Genomic DNA, 19,140 nt, shown 5'->3' on the forward strand with positions numbered 1-19,140 from the left:
CACCATGGTTTCATCACGAAACCAAAAAGGGGTTTTGAAACCTCTAAATCATTCTATGCTACGACTACTCTAGTTTATGAGGTATTTATAACCTCTTATTAGGTTAAAATACAAAAAACCCTAAGCCCATAAATATAAGGCCCAATCTAGTAAGTAAATAAACGAAATCAAAATACATTAAATTAAATATTCTAAAAATGTAAACTAATATCTTCTAAATAATACTTAAACACTCCATATCTCAAACATTTGAAGCACGTATCATTCTCCTCCTCTTCAAAAAAGATTCGTCTTTGAATCTTGTAGGTGGAAAAATAGTATATGAAAAGTACAATAATTACAAGGAAGATAATTTCTTTTTTTTCTTTTTTTGTATGTATTTCTTTTTTTTTTTTGCACTATATGCTTTTTTTATTTTTTCAAACAATAAAATCAACAATCATGACAAAACAATAATGAAATGCAAACGAAAATAAGAACACAAGAACTTAAAGGAAGACGCGTAAGTACTGGACTTTTTTATGATAAAAGAAGAACAAATATAGATTAATAAGAATTAATCTAATACCTGAGCTCTGATACCAAATGATACGAAATAACAAGATAAACAAGACAAGAATTGAAATTGAAATTAAAATAGAAACAAAAATAATAGATTGAAATTGAATACAAAGAGAATCACTCTACTTTCTACCCAATTTCTTGACGCAACAAGAGATGGACTCTTCAACCTAACTTGTCAATGTCATAATTTGGGAATTGAATCGAAGGGACTCCTCAACCTTCTACCCAATTCCTTGATGCAACAAGAGAGGAATTTCTCAACCTCAATTGTCCACACTATGATTTCATCACGAAATCAAAAAGGGATTTTGAAACCTCTAAATCATTCTATACTATGACTACTCTAGTTTATGAGGTATTTATAACCTCTTATTAGGTTAAAATATAGAAAATCCTAAATCCATAGATATAAAATCCAATCTAGTAATTAAATAAACGAAATCAAAATACATCAAATTAAATATTCTAAAAATGTAAACTAATATCTTCTAAATAATACTTAAACTCTCCATATCTCAAACATTTGAAGCACGTATCAAACACCTTCTAAACGCATCTCATATTGATCCCATACACAACTAAAAATATGAATAAATTTCGGGATGTGCTTCAAAGAGGTAGGAAACGAGAAGAAGGGGAGCAGCGGCACATCAGTTTCTTGCGTTGGGTTATGTTTTTGTTCCTGATTTTGCTTTTGTTAATTTAGTTTTGTTTAAGATTTCATTTTGTTTATCTTTTATAAGATTTTGATTCTAATTTGAAGATATTGATTTTTAAGAATGTTGATTTTGTAATTTAAATGCAAGAGAGAAGATGTAAGATATAAAATCTAAATATGTATCTGTTGACTGAATAATGTTTTATAATTATTGGTTATCTAATTGTATTATATTAATTCACATCACTTTTGATGAAATGCCATTTTATTAATTATTACTGAGTAGTGCTTATTATATCACACATTTCATCCAAGAAAATTCTATCATTTTTTAATATAAAAACTGATGGTTTCAATGGCTAAGAGAAGGGGGGTTGAATCTTAGCCCCCTTTTTTCTTTGCTAACACTTACTGGACTTAGAGGAAACTTTTCTGTTTTTAGCTCGTCCCTAGCCATGAGACTTTTTCATTTTGTCTCGTCACTTGACACGAGACATTTTTTATTTTTCATCTGAACAGTAAAAAATAGAATTGAAGTAGGAAGAGAGAGAGAAGATTACACCCAGATATATCCTGATTCAGCTGCTAAGTGCAGTGCAGCCTACATCCAGTCTCCATCACAACAATGATGGAATTTCACTATAATCATCCAGATTACAAATTGTAAAGTGCTAACCCAACTTACAAGGGGATTTCCACAGAATCATGAAACACAACATAGATGAACAAAGGAACTCTAAAACATCTATGGCTTTTTCTTTTAATTTTGCACTCTCTGCCTTTTTCCGCTCTATGGCTTTTTTATACAAACCTCACTGTTTGTCTTTTTCCATGAGACTCAAGACATGACAAAATTAAACAGAAAAATACTAAACAGAATACATTGAAGGAGAAGAGAAAACTGTTAGCTCAGGTAACTCTGAGAACTCTGTGCCTTACACTCTCAAATTTTCTCCTTGCTCCAAACAGTGGCTGTTCTCTCTTTTTAAAGAAGAGGGAAGCCTCCACACTTGAAGCCAACACCTAAACCAACTTTTTCCTCCTTCAAGAAACAGAACCGGTTCGGCCACATAGAGAGAGAAGAGATAACCATGCAAAACCCAACATGCAATTACCTCTAGTCCTTTCTTGATCATCACTCTTCATCAATCCGAGCTCTCTATCCTTGGCTTGCTCTCCAAGATGGATTTCTGGCCCTTGATGCTTTATGATGATGATGACTTCATCTGCTTCAATATCTGCCTCAACCATCACTTCGCCACTCTAGCTACTTCCTGTGGTGGTTGAGCAGAATCAAAGACAAGCCATGCTTCAAAAATCTCCCTTGCTGGCCGAATCTTCATCTTTCTTTTTGAGTATGGAGGATCCGAGATTACCTCACCAAATCTTACCACATTTGGTGATTATCTCAGCCACAACATACTTTTGGTTTTATTTTTTGCGTCATCATTAACTTGATGGTCTTGATGCATGCAGCTTCTTCTTTTTCCTTTTGGTAGCTTAGTGTAGCTTCCATGGTTGCTGTGACATGACCGAAGAGAAGAAGAAAGAAAGATTAGAGAGAGAAGAAAGAAGATATTCAATTGATTTGATCAAATAATTTAATGTAGCAAAGAGAAGGAATAAAAGTGCACTCAAGTTTCCCACTTCCCTTTACTGATAGGCGTGTAGAATCATTAAAGCCATCAAATCAATTTCTCTCTCTCACTTATGTTTCCAATGCTTAAATTAAATTTGAAATCCATCCCAAAGTGGAAAATGGAATCCGTTGGAAGCTTGTAACATGCTTAAAGGAATGGGTTTTAGTTAAAAAAGTGCATTGTGCCCATTTCCTTATGATTTCGGACCAAGCATGCAAGATGAATTGGGCTTATGATAGTTTGAATTCTGGCCCAATAACAAGAACAATAATTCAGCCAAACAAAATATTTTTGTATCAATGCTGAATGTACTTGGGTTTGCAATTTTCCTTTTATTTTCAGCCCACATTAAAAATCCTGCAAAACAAAATTATTAATTAATTTAACATCAAATTAATAATTTTGTAATTAATTATTTTAATAATGTTTGTTCATCATTAAAATTAAATTAGAGTTTTCCAAACTCATCAAAAATATTATTTCATATTGTTTGATAATTATTTATTAGTTATTTTGTTATATTTTTCCCTCTTCTTTAATTATGTTATAATGTTAAACTAATGTAAAAGAAGAATAATTATTTATGTATAAATATATTATGTACATATTAAAAATTAACTATCATCGATTTGTATATATTTATGTTTTGTTTTATATACTATTAACATATATTCATATTTTATAGGGTAAAAAACCTATATGTGCCAAATGGGGTTTAAAATTACCCAAATCACCCAAATGAAATTTTGATTCATGAATCCGCCAAAGAACAATTATATGTAATTCGAATCAACCCGACTTGAATTTGATTTCAACGTATTTCGAATTGACTTAATTCGAATTACTCAAAGCAATTCGCAATACGTAATTCGAATCGATATGTAACGAATTATAAACGTATAATTTGAATCGATATGTATCGAATTATAAACATATAATTCGAATCGAATTATAAACATATAATTTGAATCGAATCAATTCGAATTAGTAGGGATTCGAGCCTTTAAGGTAGTTCGAATCAAGTTGATTCGAATTACTCAATGTTCGAAACTAATAGTAATTCGAAACGATATAATTCGAATTACAAGGGAGTAGCCTATATAAGGAGTTCGAGTCAAGGTCATTCGAACCACTTTTTCATTCTCACACCCCACCAAATCCCAGCTAAAACGACCCAGAATCGGTCCGAGAAAGAGTGGAGCGGCAAAGTCAGGCGATGGAGGACGATCCGGGAAGGCTGTATCGACTGGATAGAGTTGCTCATATCGCAGGGGTGATCAACGACGAGGTTAGTGGTTTTTGATAGTGGTTTATGATATTGGTTTATGTCAGTGGTTTTTGATAGCGGTATTGATAGTGGTATATTTGAGCTTATTTGCATGCGGTTTTATTGGCTATTTATGTTAGTGGGTTGGGCTAGTGGTATTGCATGCGGTTTATTCTAGTGGTTTTGTTTCCAGTTTTTTTGGTGGTTTATGTTTTCAGTTTTGGGTGGTTCTTTCTTAGCGGTTTATGTTAGCGGTTTCGGGTGGTGGTATTGGAGATGGTTAATTGAGTGGTTTTGCATGTGGTTTTCTTTAGTAGATTTGCATGTGGATTATGTTAGTGATTTTCTGCATGCGGTGTTAGCATGTGGTTTTGCTAGTGGTTTACCACCATTATTTTTTGCATGTGTTTTACAGAAAAGGTCTATGTTTGCGGTTTTCGTATGAAATTCTGTTAGCGTTTGACTATATATGTTATTGCCAGTGGTATATGTTAATTGTTTACGTCGTGAATTTTATCTGTTAGTGGTATTGTAATTCAAAATATTTATGTGGTCAATGTAATGCCCAGCCTCGGCATTGCATATCGAGCATGCGGCGGCAGCAGGGGATGCGACTAGATGAGAGGTACGTTCCGTACTTGCAGATGGCTGGATTATACCATCTTGCGAGACTGAACGACAGATGATTCAGATTGGAGGAGCCCCTTGTGAGTGCCTTCGTGGAGCGGTGGCGTCCGGAGACGCACACGTTCCACATGCCGTTCGGAGAGTGCACCATCACGCTTCAGGACGTCACTTATCAGTTGGGGTTGCCAGTAGATGGACGTTACGTCAGTGGTTGCCTGACAGACTTCCACGTATACATAGAGGGTGGCAGGCCAGCGTGGCAGTGGTTCCATGAGTTGCTCAGTGTGTTACCTCCCGCGAACCAGATACAGAAGTTCGCTGTGAACTGCACCTGGTTCCAGGAGACCTTTGGAGAGTGCCCCGAGGGGGCAGATGAGGAGACGGTCAGGCGCTTTGCCCGTGCCTATATCATGATGTTGTTGGGCACCCAGCTGTTTGCCGACAAGTCCGGCAATCGTATTCACATCAGATGGTTACCATTTGTGGCTCGGCTTGAGGAGATGGGTGGCTATAGCTGGGGGTCGGCGGCACTAGCATGGTTGTATAGGTGCATGTGCCGAGTGGCCAAACGACATGTCGTGAAGTTAGCTGGGCCGTTACAGTTACTTCAGTCTTGGATCTTTTGGCGGTTTCCTGGTTTTAGGCCTGCTGGGTATGATGCGTTTAGCTGGCCCCTTTGTTCAAGGTACCACTATCTTATTATACAATTTACCCTTGTTTTATGTATTTACAATTTCACATGCAACTTTATTCCTCTTAGAATCATTCATGAATGCAATACAATGTTTAATTTCCTATGCAGGTGGTCAGGATACAATCCTGGGATTAGCAAGAAGGGACCTCGGGTCCAGATGGCTCAACTGAGGATTGACTTGTTACAGGCTCGGGATGTAAGTACGCTAAGCTCATATGTGTAGTTACTGCTTCTTTCAGTTTATATGGTTTAACGAATTTGTCAAATGGATTTAATTTGCTTTTTTCAGTTCATATGGATGCCCTACAGCACACCCGACGTCCTCCAGGTTGTCCATCCGGAGGTCTTGGAGCCTCGGCATACGATGCTATGGCGGTGTGTGACGTCCCTGATATATTTTGCGGTTGTTGAGTGGCATCAGGTTGATAGAGTGTTACCGCAGTTCGGCGGCATATAGCCTCCCCCACATCCCACCCTGAACATCGACTTCTTGATGTCGAAGGACGGGAGAGGTGGTGACCGTTGGTTCCCGTCCCATTTACAGCATTGGCATCTTCACTGGGAGACACGTGTAGATCACGTGTTACGGTTCGATGTTGTTGCTGACTCAGGACCCTCACATGAGTTCTTGGCCTGGTGGCATCAGCATGGAAAGAGGTTCTTGTCACCTGAGATGTGCTTGGGGGATCCGAGAGGTATTCCTATTTCGGTTGAGGCGACGCAGAGGGGTGCCGGCCGAGTTCTAGATATGGACCGAGTTGATGACGTTCCTGACAGGCGTCGGGTTGAGAAGAGAGCTCGAGTTGGGACACGTCATAGCCAGCGTGAGTGGAGATGGCTTGACCAGGCAATAGAGGAGTGTGATGAGGCTGGTAGGGGCAGTGGTCGATGACGAGGGCGTAGAGGCAGGAGGAAGGGGATGCACATAGGCAGGATAGCCCTGATCATGGTGATCATGCCGCTGGAGGAGGAGCTCCAGTGGGGGATGTTAGGCCCGCTCATGGCGGACATGGGGGAGAGTGGTATGGATCCGATATGGGAGATCCATTGAGCCATGCTGACACTGGGCTTGGAGAGGGGCCGCTCGGAGATTACTTCGTTGGTGTTTCCGCTGATGACCAGACACCTCAGGAGAATACGCCATGGGTGATTCCGGGATCCATGTTTTCAGAGTTTCTTGCAGGTGATGGGATTGATGCAGATTTTGGTGGATTACATTTCCTGGATGAGATCACCACCATCATGCAGGAGGATGAGGCAGCATGTCGACGGGGACAGACGACGGGGACACAGGCTTCTGCGCTAGATGTCGATCTGAATGAGCCTCCCTCAGTGGGCCCTGTTCAGTCTTTCGCCTTGGGTGGGACCCCAGCATCAGCACGTGTTGCTCCGTCATATTCAGTCGCCGGACCATCCTCATCCCGACCCCTACATGTCCAGTCTAGGGTGCCTGCACAGCCACCCCCGGAGGACGAGGAGGACGAGATCGAGGATGAGGAGCCCATTATCCGGATAGGTCATAGGACACGGGTCCCACGTCGTTGTGGGACTGGGTCGCACCTATTTAGATGATTTGTGATACGTGGTATATGTTAAATCGTCATCTTTGTTGTATGTTATGTATTTCCGTCATCAATGTTATATTTTGTATTGTTATCTTTCTTGTATTTTATATATTATTGTTAACATTGTTGTATTTTATATCGTTAGTTCATCAGAGCATAACATATTTGATATTATGTAACTTATTTCTATTATTAGTAATTTAATTTGACATACATATCTTCTACCAGACGATTTTTAAGCACTGAAAACCGACTAGTTAGCAAACCTAGTACATCGTTTTACAAAAATAAAAGTACCAAAATATCAAACTAATATAGCAGCCGAACATAAGACCAGACATTACTATTTATTTCACCCTGCTTGGCTGGGTCCCCCGGCCTATGGACAACTCCGACGAGTGTGTCCGGGTTGCCTACAAAGGCCACATCTTTTGGGCCGGTTCGGATCTGTCTCATCCATATTGGTCCGTATTCGAGTGGACCGTGGACGACCCTCCCTCGGACGCCTCATACTCGGGTCCGGTATGACGGTCGGCCCGTCATAAGGTGGCCAGAATCCCTCCGGAATGGGAGGAGTGAACCCCATCTGATATACACTGAAAACATAACTAAGTCGATACACCGGGTGGACGTATGGCTGCCAAGTAACACGTGAGTAGGCACAGCATGCCAATGCGTGCGGACATGGGAAATGAAGTGCCTGGAAGTATCCACAATCACATGTATGAGAACCTAGTGAAACCCTGTAGCTTCCCAGTGAGAACGAACCAGCCGGAGTCGTCTCTGCCACGGTGTACTCCGAGTTATCTCTGTCGTATACAGTCACCGTGAAGCACCTCGCCATTTTTAGATTTGCCTCGATACACTTTACCAGGTATTGACTGAATTGTTGTCCAGTACCCAGCTGGGCCTGTGCCTCCCTCCCCTTGCGGACGAATAGTTCAGCCAACCTGCCGTATGTGGCCTTCACCAGCGAGCACACAGGGAGGTTCCTGACACCCTTCAGGATTGTATTCACACACTCAGAGATATTGGTCGTCATGTGCCCGAATCTGCGACCATCGTCACAATACTGCATCCACAACGAATACTCAATCCTGTTCGCCCACTCACACATCGCCGGGTTCTCAGAGTGCAGAATGTCAAACCAGTAATCGAACTCCACTTCGGTCTTGGCATATGCAGCGTTCACAAGAAGCCTACGAGCATCTTTACCCTTGAAGGTGAGGGCGAAATTAGCTGCTACGTGTCAAATGCAGAATGCACGGTATGCAGCCGGAGGTAGCCATCCCCTATCAGGAGACTCAAGCGCGACCTTGATGCCGTTATGCCTGTCAGAAATAACTAACAGACCTGGCTGCGGTGTCACGTGCTGACGGAGGTGAGACATAAAGAAGGACCACGACTCAGCATTCTCACCCTCGACAAGTGCGAATGCCACGGGCAGTATGTTGGAGTTCCCATCCTGTGCAATTGCGACAAGCAACGTTCCCCCATACTTGCCGTATAGATGGGTTTCGTCAATACTCACCAACGGCTTACAATGACGGAATGCCTCGATACAAGGTGGGAACGTCCAAAACAGCCTGTGAAAATAAGCTTGAGACTCGTCGAGCTGTCCCCCAACTCGAACAGGGCATGTCCGAAGGACTGCTACTGATCCAGGCATGGTCAACTGGATTCCTAACACCCACCTAGGGAGCTCGTTGTACGACTCATCCCAGTCACCATAGATGATGGCAACAGCCTTCTGCTTCGCCATCCAGACCCTTCTGTACGTCGGCCTGAATCCAAAGTGGGCGGCCGTGGCATTTTGGAGCACATTGACGTTGACAGATGCATCAGCCCTCACCATTGGCATAATGAATGTCGAATGACTAATAATCCAAACTCTTATAGTCGCTGGAGATAGAGGTGGTGAGACACGTATGCGGTCCGTTGTACCGTTTCACTTCCCAGGTGCCCTTGCGCTGCCGGAGACTCAACCGAATCAACCATGTGCACCCATTCCCAAACTCAGAACACTTTCCCACATACCGGCGATAGTCAGACTCAATTACCTTGTACTGTACCCCTCGGCGGATGCTGTAAGTCTTCACACTCAACAGGGCCTCATCTTTATCCTGGTACTGCTGACCAACCTGGAACTCTATCATACCAGCAGACTCGTCTGCATCTCTAGCGCCAAATCCAGTGGCTTGCCCAGGAAGCACTTCTTGCTTCATGGCATCCAGGTCCAATGATGAAAAATGGGGTGGGTACTGTTATGTGCCAGAACTAGATCTACCAGCGGCCCCCTCTCGGGTCACTCGCCCCGAGGTCATCGCCACTGTCATCGACAATCATATCCGGCTCAACATCATCGTCATCTGGATCATCAAACAATCCGTCTCCAACACCAGCCGGTGTAGCACAATGTAATGAGGTCAGAAGATGTTCCCCTGTACCAACCTCGTCGCCGACATTGCCCCTGAGGTCAACAGTGAATGAAGGGGATGCGACAGGCTGGGTCGGTGTCTCGTACGCAGGGACAGACGAAGAAGCAACGGCAGGTCTCGAACTAGAACCGGCCACCATGGCTGCAGTGTGTGTATTCCGGTTCGGACCCCCCGAGTTGGATACCACATCAACCAACTTTGCCAACAGCTCTGGTGTCCTCACCTCGGGAAACTGCCTGTTTCTCTTAATCGATCCTCTGTGGTGAACCAATACTAGAAAACTATCCTCACTAGCCATCTGATCCCTCTATTGAGAGCAACTCACGTTCACATCATATATATAAAGCTCCGCTTCATAGTAATTCGAATCAACTTCATTCGCACTATATATATAATTCGAATCATATCAACTCGAATTAGTTTTAGTTAGCAAACAAAAGTAATTCGAATCAAGTAGATTCGAACTCCTTATTCATGCTGCTGATGCTACTAATTCGAATTGATTCAATTCGAACTATGTTTCATTAAATCGATGCATATTGATTCGAATTACTTAGGCACGTTACTTGGGAGTAATTCGAATTAAGTCAATTCGAACTACGTTGAAATCAAATTCGAGTCGTGTTGATTCAAATTACATATAATTGTTCTTTGGCGGATTCATGAATCAAAATTTCATTTGGCTGATTTGGGTAATTTTGTACCCCACTTGGCACATATATGTTTTTTACCCCAACAATAATTTAGAAATTAAAGAAAAAATATTTTTATCATATATTTACCTAAATCACTAGAATATTACAAACTTTTATAGTACTCATAACATCTTTTAAGCCATTTTTTAAAAATTATTTTCTATAGAATAAAATATATTTTTTAATTATTTTGTATGTAATAAAATATTTTCTTTCATTTCTAATTTATTATTGACTATGTAGAATATTTTATTTAAAATTTGAGTACATGCATGTATTTATCTAAGTCATTAGAACATTACAAATTTTTATAGTACTCCTAACATTTTGTAAGCTATTTTTTTAAATTGTTTTAAATAGAATAAAATATTTTTTGTAGTATAATTTAAATAAATTTATTAAAAAATATTCATGAACTATTAAAAATAGACAAAAGAGTATTATATGGAATTCGAATTGATAGCTTATTAATATTTTAAAAAAGTCTCGTAATTAAATATTTTGTTAGCTTTTTTTAATGTATGAAATAAAAAATATATTTTTTAAATTTTTAAATTATTAATTTTTTAACAACATAATTCAAATTATACCATGAATAATTCGAATCAGTCAAATTCGAATTACTTGGAAACGCGTGCACGGGTGTAGTTCGAATCACCATGATTCGAATTACTATGTGTAATTCGAATTAGGTTGATTCGAATTAATTCGTGTGTGCGTGTGTGTATAATTCGAATCAAGGTGATTCGAATTATATGTAAATGGAGTTCGAATTGAACTGCTTCGAACTATATAAAAACGTGCATTGATTGATTCATGAACCAAATTTTAGTTTGGCAGATTTGCGTAAAATTTTATTCACCATGACCTAATTAAGTGATTTGTCCTATTTTATATATATTTTATATAACAAAAATATTATATACACAATATCAATTATTAAATCAAACATTATATATATATAATTTATTTTTAATGTATGTTTTATTTTTAATATATATTTAATATAGTTGTTTATATAATAATTGATTTGATAGATAATTTTGTATTTACTTATAAAAATATATAAGAATTACACTTCATGTTTAGAGATCAAGACTTTGTTGTTCCAAACAAATTTTGATTGAACCACTTATTGCATAAGGCACCACTATATCGAGGGGCTTTAAAATCAACTTGAGTTGTTTTATCTATTAATTTATTCCTTTCTTGAATAAATATTGGAAAATTTAATTATAGTGTAGGCAGTAAGGTCCTGGCGAGTGAAAAAAAAAATCGTACAGTGTTTTGAATTTTTGATCCTAAGGTCTGGATGCGAGTCATATCGTAATGTGCGCAACGCCTACGTTTCTGTACAGTAGTTCTACCTCAATGTCACACGAATATAAGTGTGGATTGCATTATTTATTTGGCATTTCTATGCTTTGATTTTATGACAAGACGTATATGGTTTTTTCACCTAACACATTATTTCCTCTCTTCATAATTATTATTTTTATTTAAATCAAATATTATTTTTCGATTTTAATGAATTATTAGTTAATTTTTCTGTTATATTTTTACAAAAGAAAATTAAAAAATGAAAAATTAACCAACAAATAACTAATTAAAAATATTTTTATCTTTTTCATTTAAATATTTATATGCTTAATAAATTTAATAATTATCTTAACAATTATTTACCACTAAAAAATCTTTTAAATGGAGAACATAGCAGTAATTTTGATGGCAATTAAGAGTGATTATTTAAATCAATTTTTAAGATTTTTAAAATCGAATATTTTAGTCTCTCAAATTTTAAAATACTCCAAATAGTTTCTAATATTTATTTTCGTTAGACAATACAATTCCTTTTGTTAGTATAGCTGACATAGAACATCAAATTACACACATGGTCGTTATGTATTTACATGTGCAATATGGACAAATTAATCTCTACATTGAAGTATAAAATAGATCTGAAAAATTTAAAAATTTTTTAAAACAGTTCCTAAAAGTTTCTAAAAATTCTAAAATAGTATCTTCAAATGATTTATATAATTATTTCTAAATTAATAAATTTTAACTTCCAAAATTGTTTATTTATTTATCTCAAATTTGATTATTTATAAATAAAAAAAATTTTGTATTTTTAAAATAAATTTTGGAAAGACACTATTTTGCAAAAATAAAATTTAAAATAAATAGACCCATATTTATTTTTGACTAGATATTAATTTAATTTAATCTATAAGTACTATATTCTATTATCATTCTTTAGTGACGAAGAAAAGAATGAATTAGTGTTGTTTGAAGAGATATGAGAACTCTAATTTAACAAAATTTTTATTGGAAATATTTGTATAGATGCTTATGAAGGTAAAAATTTGGAACTTGCATGCAGTGTGAACTAAATCATCTGTGAAGTCAAATTTGTAAGTTTTAATTAACCACAAAATCAATGTAGATGATTTACAAAATTCCAATGTGAAACACTAAAACTCCTAATATTTTACAATATTTGAAGAAGAAATGTATTGATAAATCTAAGTGTTTCATTCATTTTTTAAATTTTCTTTTGAATTTACTGATTGTGATATTGCATAAAATAGACTTGTAATTAAATCTGTTTAATTTGTACTACCATAGTTAGAATTTATGCAAAAAAAAAAAATCTTTTTACATAGGAATATTTTTCTAAATTTATTCAATATCAATATCTTAAAAATTTAGATATATAAATAATGGCTTTCATAATGCAATGACTTCTAGATTTTATTGTTATTATTATGATTTTTACATCATCTAAATATAGGTATCATAAATTAATATTTAAATAATATTATTTTTTGATATTTTTATGTTAATAAATAAAATTATTTTTTAGTATATATTTTATTATGTTTTGTATTCTTTATTTATTATATATTTTTAATAATATTTTACTAGTCTGGTTAATAAAAACATTATACGATATTGACTTTTGAAAAAAATTAAAAATATTTGAAAGGACTATTTCAAAATTTAAAAATTTTTCAAAAATTAATTTGAGACCTTTTTAAATTTTCAATCAGTGTATTATAAACTAGACTGACAACTAATTAATCACATTACAATTTAAAATACCATTGAGATAATAGATAATTAAATCAAATATTTTAATGTAATAATATCTATAACTTCTATATTTACAATACCAAAAATAGGATCTTCGGTTGTAGGAGAATGGGCCAACCACCAAGCAAGAATATAATATGCCAAAAGAAAACCTCAGATTAACATTATGATCCTCCTTTTTAAATAAACTTGAGAAGGATAAATTATTATAATTGTAAAAGTTGGAGGGTGGAGATGAGAACATGACCCTCTGGTATTCATTTGGCAAGGAGTGATCCTAATCCTTAGACCAAGCTACTATTTGTTAACTCCACTATATACAGCCTTTATATGCAGTAAAATATCACCAACTATCCATGGAAAACTCAAAAAGTTGGAGTTTTCCTGGTAATATTTTGGGTGATAGGTCACATGATACCATGCAGATGCCATAGGTTGATATTCACGGGGTTCACAGCTTGTTTCAAACCATTCTTTGGCTTCACGCTGAAGATCCTTGACCGAGATCAGGATCCGGTCCTTCATATCTCCATATCTCCTGTTATCACGCTGCAAATATGACGCGCGGTTTATCAAGTTTCCAGTCAGCAGCTCATCTTCAGTCTCTGCACAATAGAATTTCATTAAACTAGTCATCTTCTGAGCATACATTTCTTTGTGACTTGATGCGGTTTCAAGGTAGGCGTCAAAACCATCAACTTCAAGTTCGTGATCATAGTATTGCTCAGCAAGCTTCTCTGACCAGGCAGAGCTTGATGTTACTTGCAATTTCAACTCAGTTATGTCACGGTAGAGTTTTCCTAGTACCCCGTTGGAGATATACATAGGCTTGTCAAACCTCTCCATGAAATCCGGATACTCTCTTGGCTTCAGAACTCTTGGCATTTCAGCAGGTGCTCCAGTCTTTGCAAAGTCAACAGCCATGGAATGAAGTTCTGCCAACTCCCGGCATTTGTGACTCCTGGCCTTTTCTGGTTCACGGTCAGCGTGAACCAGATGAGCGGTTGAGATAGCACCCAAGGTATCATTGATCATGTAATCAACAAAAAACCTATGGATTTCCTACTCTCACAAACATAGGTAAGCAGATAAGGAATGGTTTCATACTTATCAATGTTAATATATATATATATATACTTATCTGACTGTTTAAATTACCTCCAGTGTCACATCGTGGTCCATTATACGAGGCCTCCTCCCCGTGTAGTCCATTGGAGAATCAGTGTGAGATGGGATCATATCTTTCTCCCAGCTTAAGAAAAATAAATCTCCATCAAGGTCACCCCCAGAGCATTCATTTGGATGAGGCCTGTATGCCCACGAAACAGTATTTGCATTACAAGACATCAGTGCACCAACTAACCACAAAATAAGTATCTTCTTTTGTTACCAAAAGATTAATGACTCATTAGTTAACAACAATCTACCTGGACTTTCTATCAAGAGAAAAGAAAACCCAACCTGGCTAAATATAAATGTAAGAATACAATAATTTCACCTTTAATAAAATAATGATTGCAATCAAATGTGGTTTGCAAATTTAATGCAGCTTATACATACCTACGACCTTTTTGTGGAAATACAAGGCAATCCCTCAAACCCATTTCCTCTAGTTCTTCATTGTAGACAGCATCAAGGACTCTGATGTCTCCAGGGTGAAGACAAGGATTTTTTGTTACTACCACCTTCCCCACTAGTATACAAGTGCTGTCATCACCATCCACTTTCCTCAAGCTTTCATCTTCAAACTGTTGCTTAGCTTTGGGCACAGTTATGCGGACAAATACTTGACCATAATCCAATTGACCAGTTTCATCCAAGCAACCTAACAAGATACGACCCTTGGGAACAAATATTCGGCATCTAGTTCTCAAATCAGATAACTGGTATGCATAATTTGCTCTGAGCATCATCGCCAGGTAAGGCTCACTGTTCGGCTTATAAAATCCATGCAACATCTTCACTAGAATGCTTTTAGAATCAGCTCCACTTAGGGTTTCCAAAACTTCCAAAGCCGCATCACTGTCAGTCAACATCCTTCCTAGCAAATGCACTTGTTCCTGCTGCATTGCCAAAAACGCCTCATCTTTTACTCCTAAAGTAGACAGCAAAGATATAACCTCTCGGTTGAGAAAGCAAGGCATTGAATCACTCCAATTAGTGACACAAAGCATTTTGTTTTTCGATTCAAATTTAAGCATACTGCCACGCAGCGATAACTTCCTAAAGGAATGGCGATCAACAGCAAGAACACCTTTGTATCCACCATACCGAATTTGAAATGCTGATGGAATCTGATTCTTATCCAACTTTAGCTTTTCAGCAACCTTTTTTGCAAAAGAGAGGGAAATTTTCCCAATACCATCTGAGAAACAGTATTTTATACCATCACTCTCAACTTCAATATCTTGAATTATTTCCACATCTTGAATGGGCACTTCATAAGTTTGCATTGATGAACTGAACAACTGACCCATCCTCGCTGCACATTTAGAAACGCTGCGAATATTGTTGAAGCATCCCATCCATTCTCTAATATCTGCTGCTTTCAACTTGTCACTTGAAGCAAAAACCCAAACTGAATTTGATCGGAGTTGACTCGCAGAGAAGGCCAGAAACTCAAATTTTTTCAAACCAATTACAATCCCATCTCGAAGAATAGTCAATATCCGCTCATATATTTTAGTTCTAAAAGGTTCTGAAAAGATTCCCTTTTGCAAACTAGCTGATACAGCATTAACTGGAAGCTTACCCCAGTTCTCATCAACAAAAGTGATCCTCATGAAATCTGAAGCAAATTGAGAAAAATGCTTTACCACATGATTTGAGGTTTCAAGCTCAGGACCAAGACAATAAATCTTTGTTGGGGTAATCAAGGCTCTATGACAGCTCATTATGTTATTCTCCATCAGCCTTTTCTGCGATGATGGATGAGGACCTCTACCCTTACTACTTAGCACATGTAATTGAGTATTCACAAATTTTTGAGGTTCATAACAAGTGGAATTCAGCTTGTGCAATTTCTGAAAAATCAGGGCTTTGGTTTCTTCATCTAAACTTCCTAGCAAGTCAATGAAATCACTATCTACTGATGCAAGACTGATTTTCTGGGTATGAATGAGGGAATTCAATTGGAAAAGGGTCTCATACGGTATCTTAGTATCTGTAGAAAGACAGTTTACAAGTGGAACTATTTCTGCCGGAGAACAATACTCTTCCCCCTCCTCTAGAGTTAGATCTTTCAGAATTTCTCTGTAGAGCGGGAAACTACAAAAAATATCCTGATTGAATGGTCCTTCCTCAATCTCCCAACAAAACGATGTAGAATGTCCAAGTGCCTTCATAGCTGAGAAGTCTGTCGTACGCACCCAAGTAAAATCATAATCCTCCTTGCAGAAATGGTACCTACCATTAGCAGCATTAAACTTCGACGACACATTTGACCCAAATTTTTTCTGATAAATCTTTGGTGCATATTTCAGCTGAGAATGAAATAGTCAAGCAAAAGTTAGAAGTTCAGAAAAATTACAGATCAAGATGAAAAATTGCAACATTGTCATTGCAGTTTATATAACAAACCAAAAATTACATCAACCGACGACAAAATTAAGTGCATAGCCTAGTCAGAAAAAGATCATTACTTTGTAAGAAAAATACTGTACCAAAGCTTGGCAAAGACCCACATGCATAACAGACCATTAAAAAAAGAAAAAAAGACAATACAACACACAGTTCTGAAGCTCATTGGCAAAAAATCAAACACCTTGTAGGCACTACACATTAATCAAGAAGCACTTGGATGTACCTTCAAGAGGAGGGCATTGAGTTTGTCACCACCACCCAAACAGTACCCATTGGCCTCCAGAATATCCTCGAACCAAATCTCGAGCTTGTAGCACTGTCCATCATGTGGGACCCAGAACTCGATCTTCCTCCTCTCGGGCATGGGCCAGCCCCTGACACGTTCCCAGGTGTGCAGCACACTCATGCGGTCGTCGCGGACCATGAAGCCGGCATAGAGGGTGCCGTTTTCGAGGCGGTGGGAGGGGAGAGAGGGGCGGAAGACGACATCGTCGGGGGCGTGGGAAAGGTGGAGGAAGTGGGATTTGAAGACGAGGGTGTTGTGGTGGGAGAGGGAGAGGGCCTTGGTTTTGGCGTCCGGTGTCTCGAACTGAACGCGGCCGAAGGAGCGGGAGTTCCAGGTGGCGTTGTTCTGATCGGTGAAGATCTCAAGGGCGAAGACGGAGGAGGGTCCCAGTGTGGCTTGGAGGAAGTGGACGAGGTCGGTGGCGGTGGCGGATATGGGGATGTTGGAGACACGCACGGTCGTGCCCGTGTCGGATGTGGCCGTCAGGGTCTCCATTGTAGGTGAGTGAGCGAGTGAGTGACTCGGTGGACTCAGTCAACCCTTGTTTACCCTCACTCTCACAGTCACGGTCACAGTCACAGTCCCAGTCACACTGCCCCCTTTTTGGAGCTTTCAGCTTTGGACTGCTCACTGCTGTTTTCTTATGCTTGATGCTTTCCTTTCCCTCTTTCTTCCCTTTTCCTTTAAAGGGTTTTGTTAAGAGGGAATATTTTTTATATAGAATTTCTCTCGAGAGACAAAAAAAAAAATCTTAACAATGTTTATAATGGATTAATTTATTGGTTCATAGTAAATTAAAAAATAAGAAATATCTCCTAAATTTTAGTAATAAATATTTTTTATTTCTTAATTTTAAATTTTAACTATCTTCTATCCACTATTAAGATATTCTAGCATCGCCTAATTTCAACGGCTCTAATAGCACCATGACATTTTCTCTAGTCGTCACCCACCCCAACAGTCGGTTACATATAAAACTAATCACTCTTAGATTTTTATGCTTCAACCAAATTTAATAAATTAATTATCTAAATACTCATTAAAACAATAATCTGCATATCTACTGTATTGAACATTTAAATTATTTTAATTGAACATTTAGATTATTTTAACCCCTTGAAAATTTTAACCATCATCTCCCTTTTAACTCTAATTACACTCCCTTTTAATCCAAACTCCCTCCCCAGCGTCACCATCTCCCGTCGTCACCAACCTCGAGTGCCGTATTAAAAACAAACATCTCATTTGCAAGAAAAATAAACATCACATTTACATTAAGAACAAACATCTCATTTATATAAAGAACAAAAATCCCATTTACATTAAGAATAAACATCTCATTTACATGAAAAATAAATATCTACATGCATATATAAAACTTTCGCTGCATACTTTCTCCCATCATCGGTCTGTGCGTCCAGCATCGATCTTCCAATGATCCATACGCTTCTCCGGTAACGCTGCTGTCGCCGCTATCATGCCTGTCGTTGTTTCGTGCCGATGATGCGTCCGGCTAAAGGTGCAGAAAATTCTTCTGTCGAACGTTTGTTCAGCCACGTCGGAGCTGGTCCTCCTTCGCCGTCGCTATCCTCGAATTTGGCGTCTCCATCCTCACTAAAATCCTTCCATTCGCTGCGGCGTTCTTCTTCGCTAAGGGATTCATCAAGCCCAGCCTCGGAAACCGCGTTGCGTGCCAGTTCGTCTCACTCTTCAGAAGCTCCTCGCTGGGGTTAGGGTACAGCTTGGTCTTCAGCAAAGCGCTTCTCACGCCGGCGATCCCGTCAGTTTCAGCGCGGCTGGTGGAATTTTCCTGCCACTCGTGAAGGCTCTCTGCGTTGTATGCGGGAGAGAAAATAGGGTTTGGGGAGAGAAATTAGGGTTTGAGGGAGAGGGATTAGAATTATCAGTGAGAGTAAATGTTTTTTATATAATGGATGAGATATTTTCCGTGTCCAATCAATTTTAGCATCCAAGTTCACCCAAACAATTTTAGGTCACGCACTTTTTTCGCTTTCTTCTTTCCTCACG

The 19,140-nt window shown here is 38.1% G+C and overlaps 3 protein-coding genes across 3 annotated transcripts; 1 reads left to right on the plus strand and 2 right to left on the minus strand.

Moving 5' to 3' along the window:
* Window positions 1–4,884: 4,884 nt before the first annotated feature.
* Window positions 4,885–5,907, plus strand: LOC107492461 (protein MAIN-LIKE 1-like). The gene is made up of 3 exons (XM_016113488.3): window positions 4,885–5,441; window positions 5,559–5,646; window positions 5,740–5,907. The coding sequence occupies exons 1-3, from the start codon at window positions 4,885–4,887 to the stop codon at window positions 5,905–5,907; spliced, it is 813 nt and encodes a 270-aa protein (XP_015968974.1).
* A 1,487-nt stretch (window positions 5,908–7,394) lies between these two features.
* On the minus strand, window positions 7,395–8,870 carry LOC107492454 (uncharacterized). The gene is made up of 2 exons (XM_016113476.1): window positions 8,369–8,870; window positions 7,395–8,254 (listed from the first exon to the last, which is right to left on the minus strand). The coding sequence occupies exons 1-2, from the start codon at window positions 8,868–8,870 to the stop codon at window positions 7,395–7,397; spliced, it is 1,362 nt and encodes a 453-aa protein (XP_015968962.1).
* A 4,448-nt stretch (window positions 8,871–13,318) lies between these two features.
* Window positions 13,319–17,771, minus strand: LOC107492239 (RNA-dependent RNA polymerase 2). Its single transcript, XM_016113242.3, has 4 exons — window positions 17,050–17,771; window positions 14,805–16,726; window positions 14,403–14,553; window positions 13,319–14,306 (listed from the first exon to the last, which is right to left on the minus strand). Exons 1-4 carry the CDS (start codon window positions 17,605–17,607, stop codon window positions 13,542–13,544), a joined length of 3,396 nt encoding a protein of 1,131 aa, XP_015968728.1. The 5' UTR covers window positions 17,608–17,771; the 3' UTR covers window positions 13,319–13,541.
* Between the last annotated feature and the right edge of the window lie 1,369 nt (window positions 17,772–19,140).

The sequence above is a fragment of the Arachis duranensis genome, chromosome 1 (genome assembly GCF_000817695.3).
Source record: "Arachis duranensis cultivar V14167 chromosome 1, aradu.V14167.gnm2.J7QH, whole genome shotgun sequence".
Lineage (NCBI taxonomy): Eukaryota > Viridiplantae > Streptophyta > Magnoliopsida > Fabales > Fabaceae > Arachis > Arachis duranensis.

Coding starts and splice junctions, on each gene's coding strand:
- LOC107492454 (XM_016113476.1), bottom strand. CDS start 8,870: ATGGTGAGGGCTGATGCATCTGTCAACGTCAATGTGCTCCAAAATGCC. Junction 8,255..8,368: donor GCACGTGACACCGCAGCCAG/GTCTGTTAGTTA, acceptor GACACGTAGCAG/CTAATTTCGCCCTCACCTTC.
- LOC107492461 (XM_016113488.3), top strand. CDS start 4,885: ATGCCGTTCGGAGAGTGCACCATCACGCTTCAGGACGTCACTTATCAG. Junction 5,442..5,558: donor AGCTGGCCCCTTTGTTCAAG/GTACCACTATCT, acceptor TTTCCTATGCAG/GTGGTCAGGATACAATCCTG. Junction 5,647..5,739: donor ACTTGTTACAGGCTCGGGAT/GTAAGTACGCTA, acceptor TGCTTTTTTCAG/TTCATATGGATGCCCTACAG.
- LOC107492239 (XM_016113242.3), bottom strand. CDS start 17,607: ATGGAGACCCTGACGGCCACATCCGACACGGGCACGACCGTGCGTGTC. Junction 16,727..17,049: donor TCAATGCCCTCCTCTTGAAG/GTACATCCAAGT, acceptor TTTCATTCTCAG/CTGAAATATGCACCAAAGAT. Junction 14,554..14,804: donor TTTCCACAAAAAGGTCGTAG/GTATGTATAAGC, acceptor GTGGGCATACAG/GCCTCATCCAAATGAATGCT.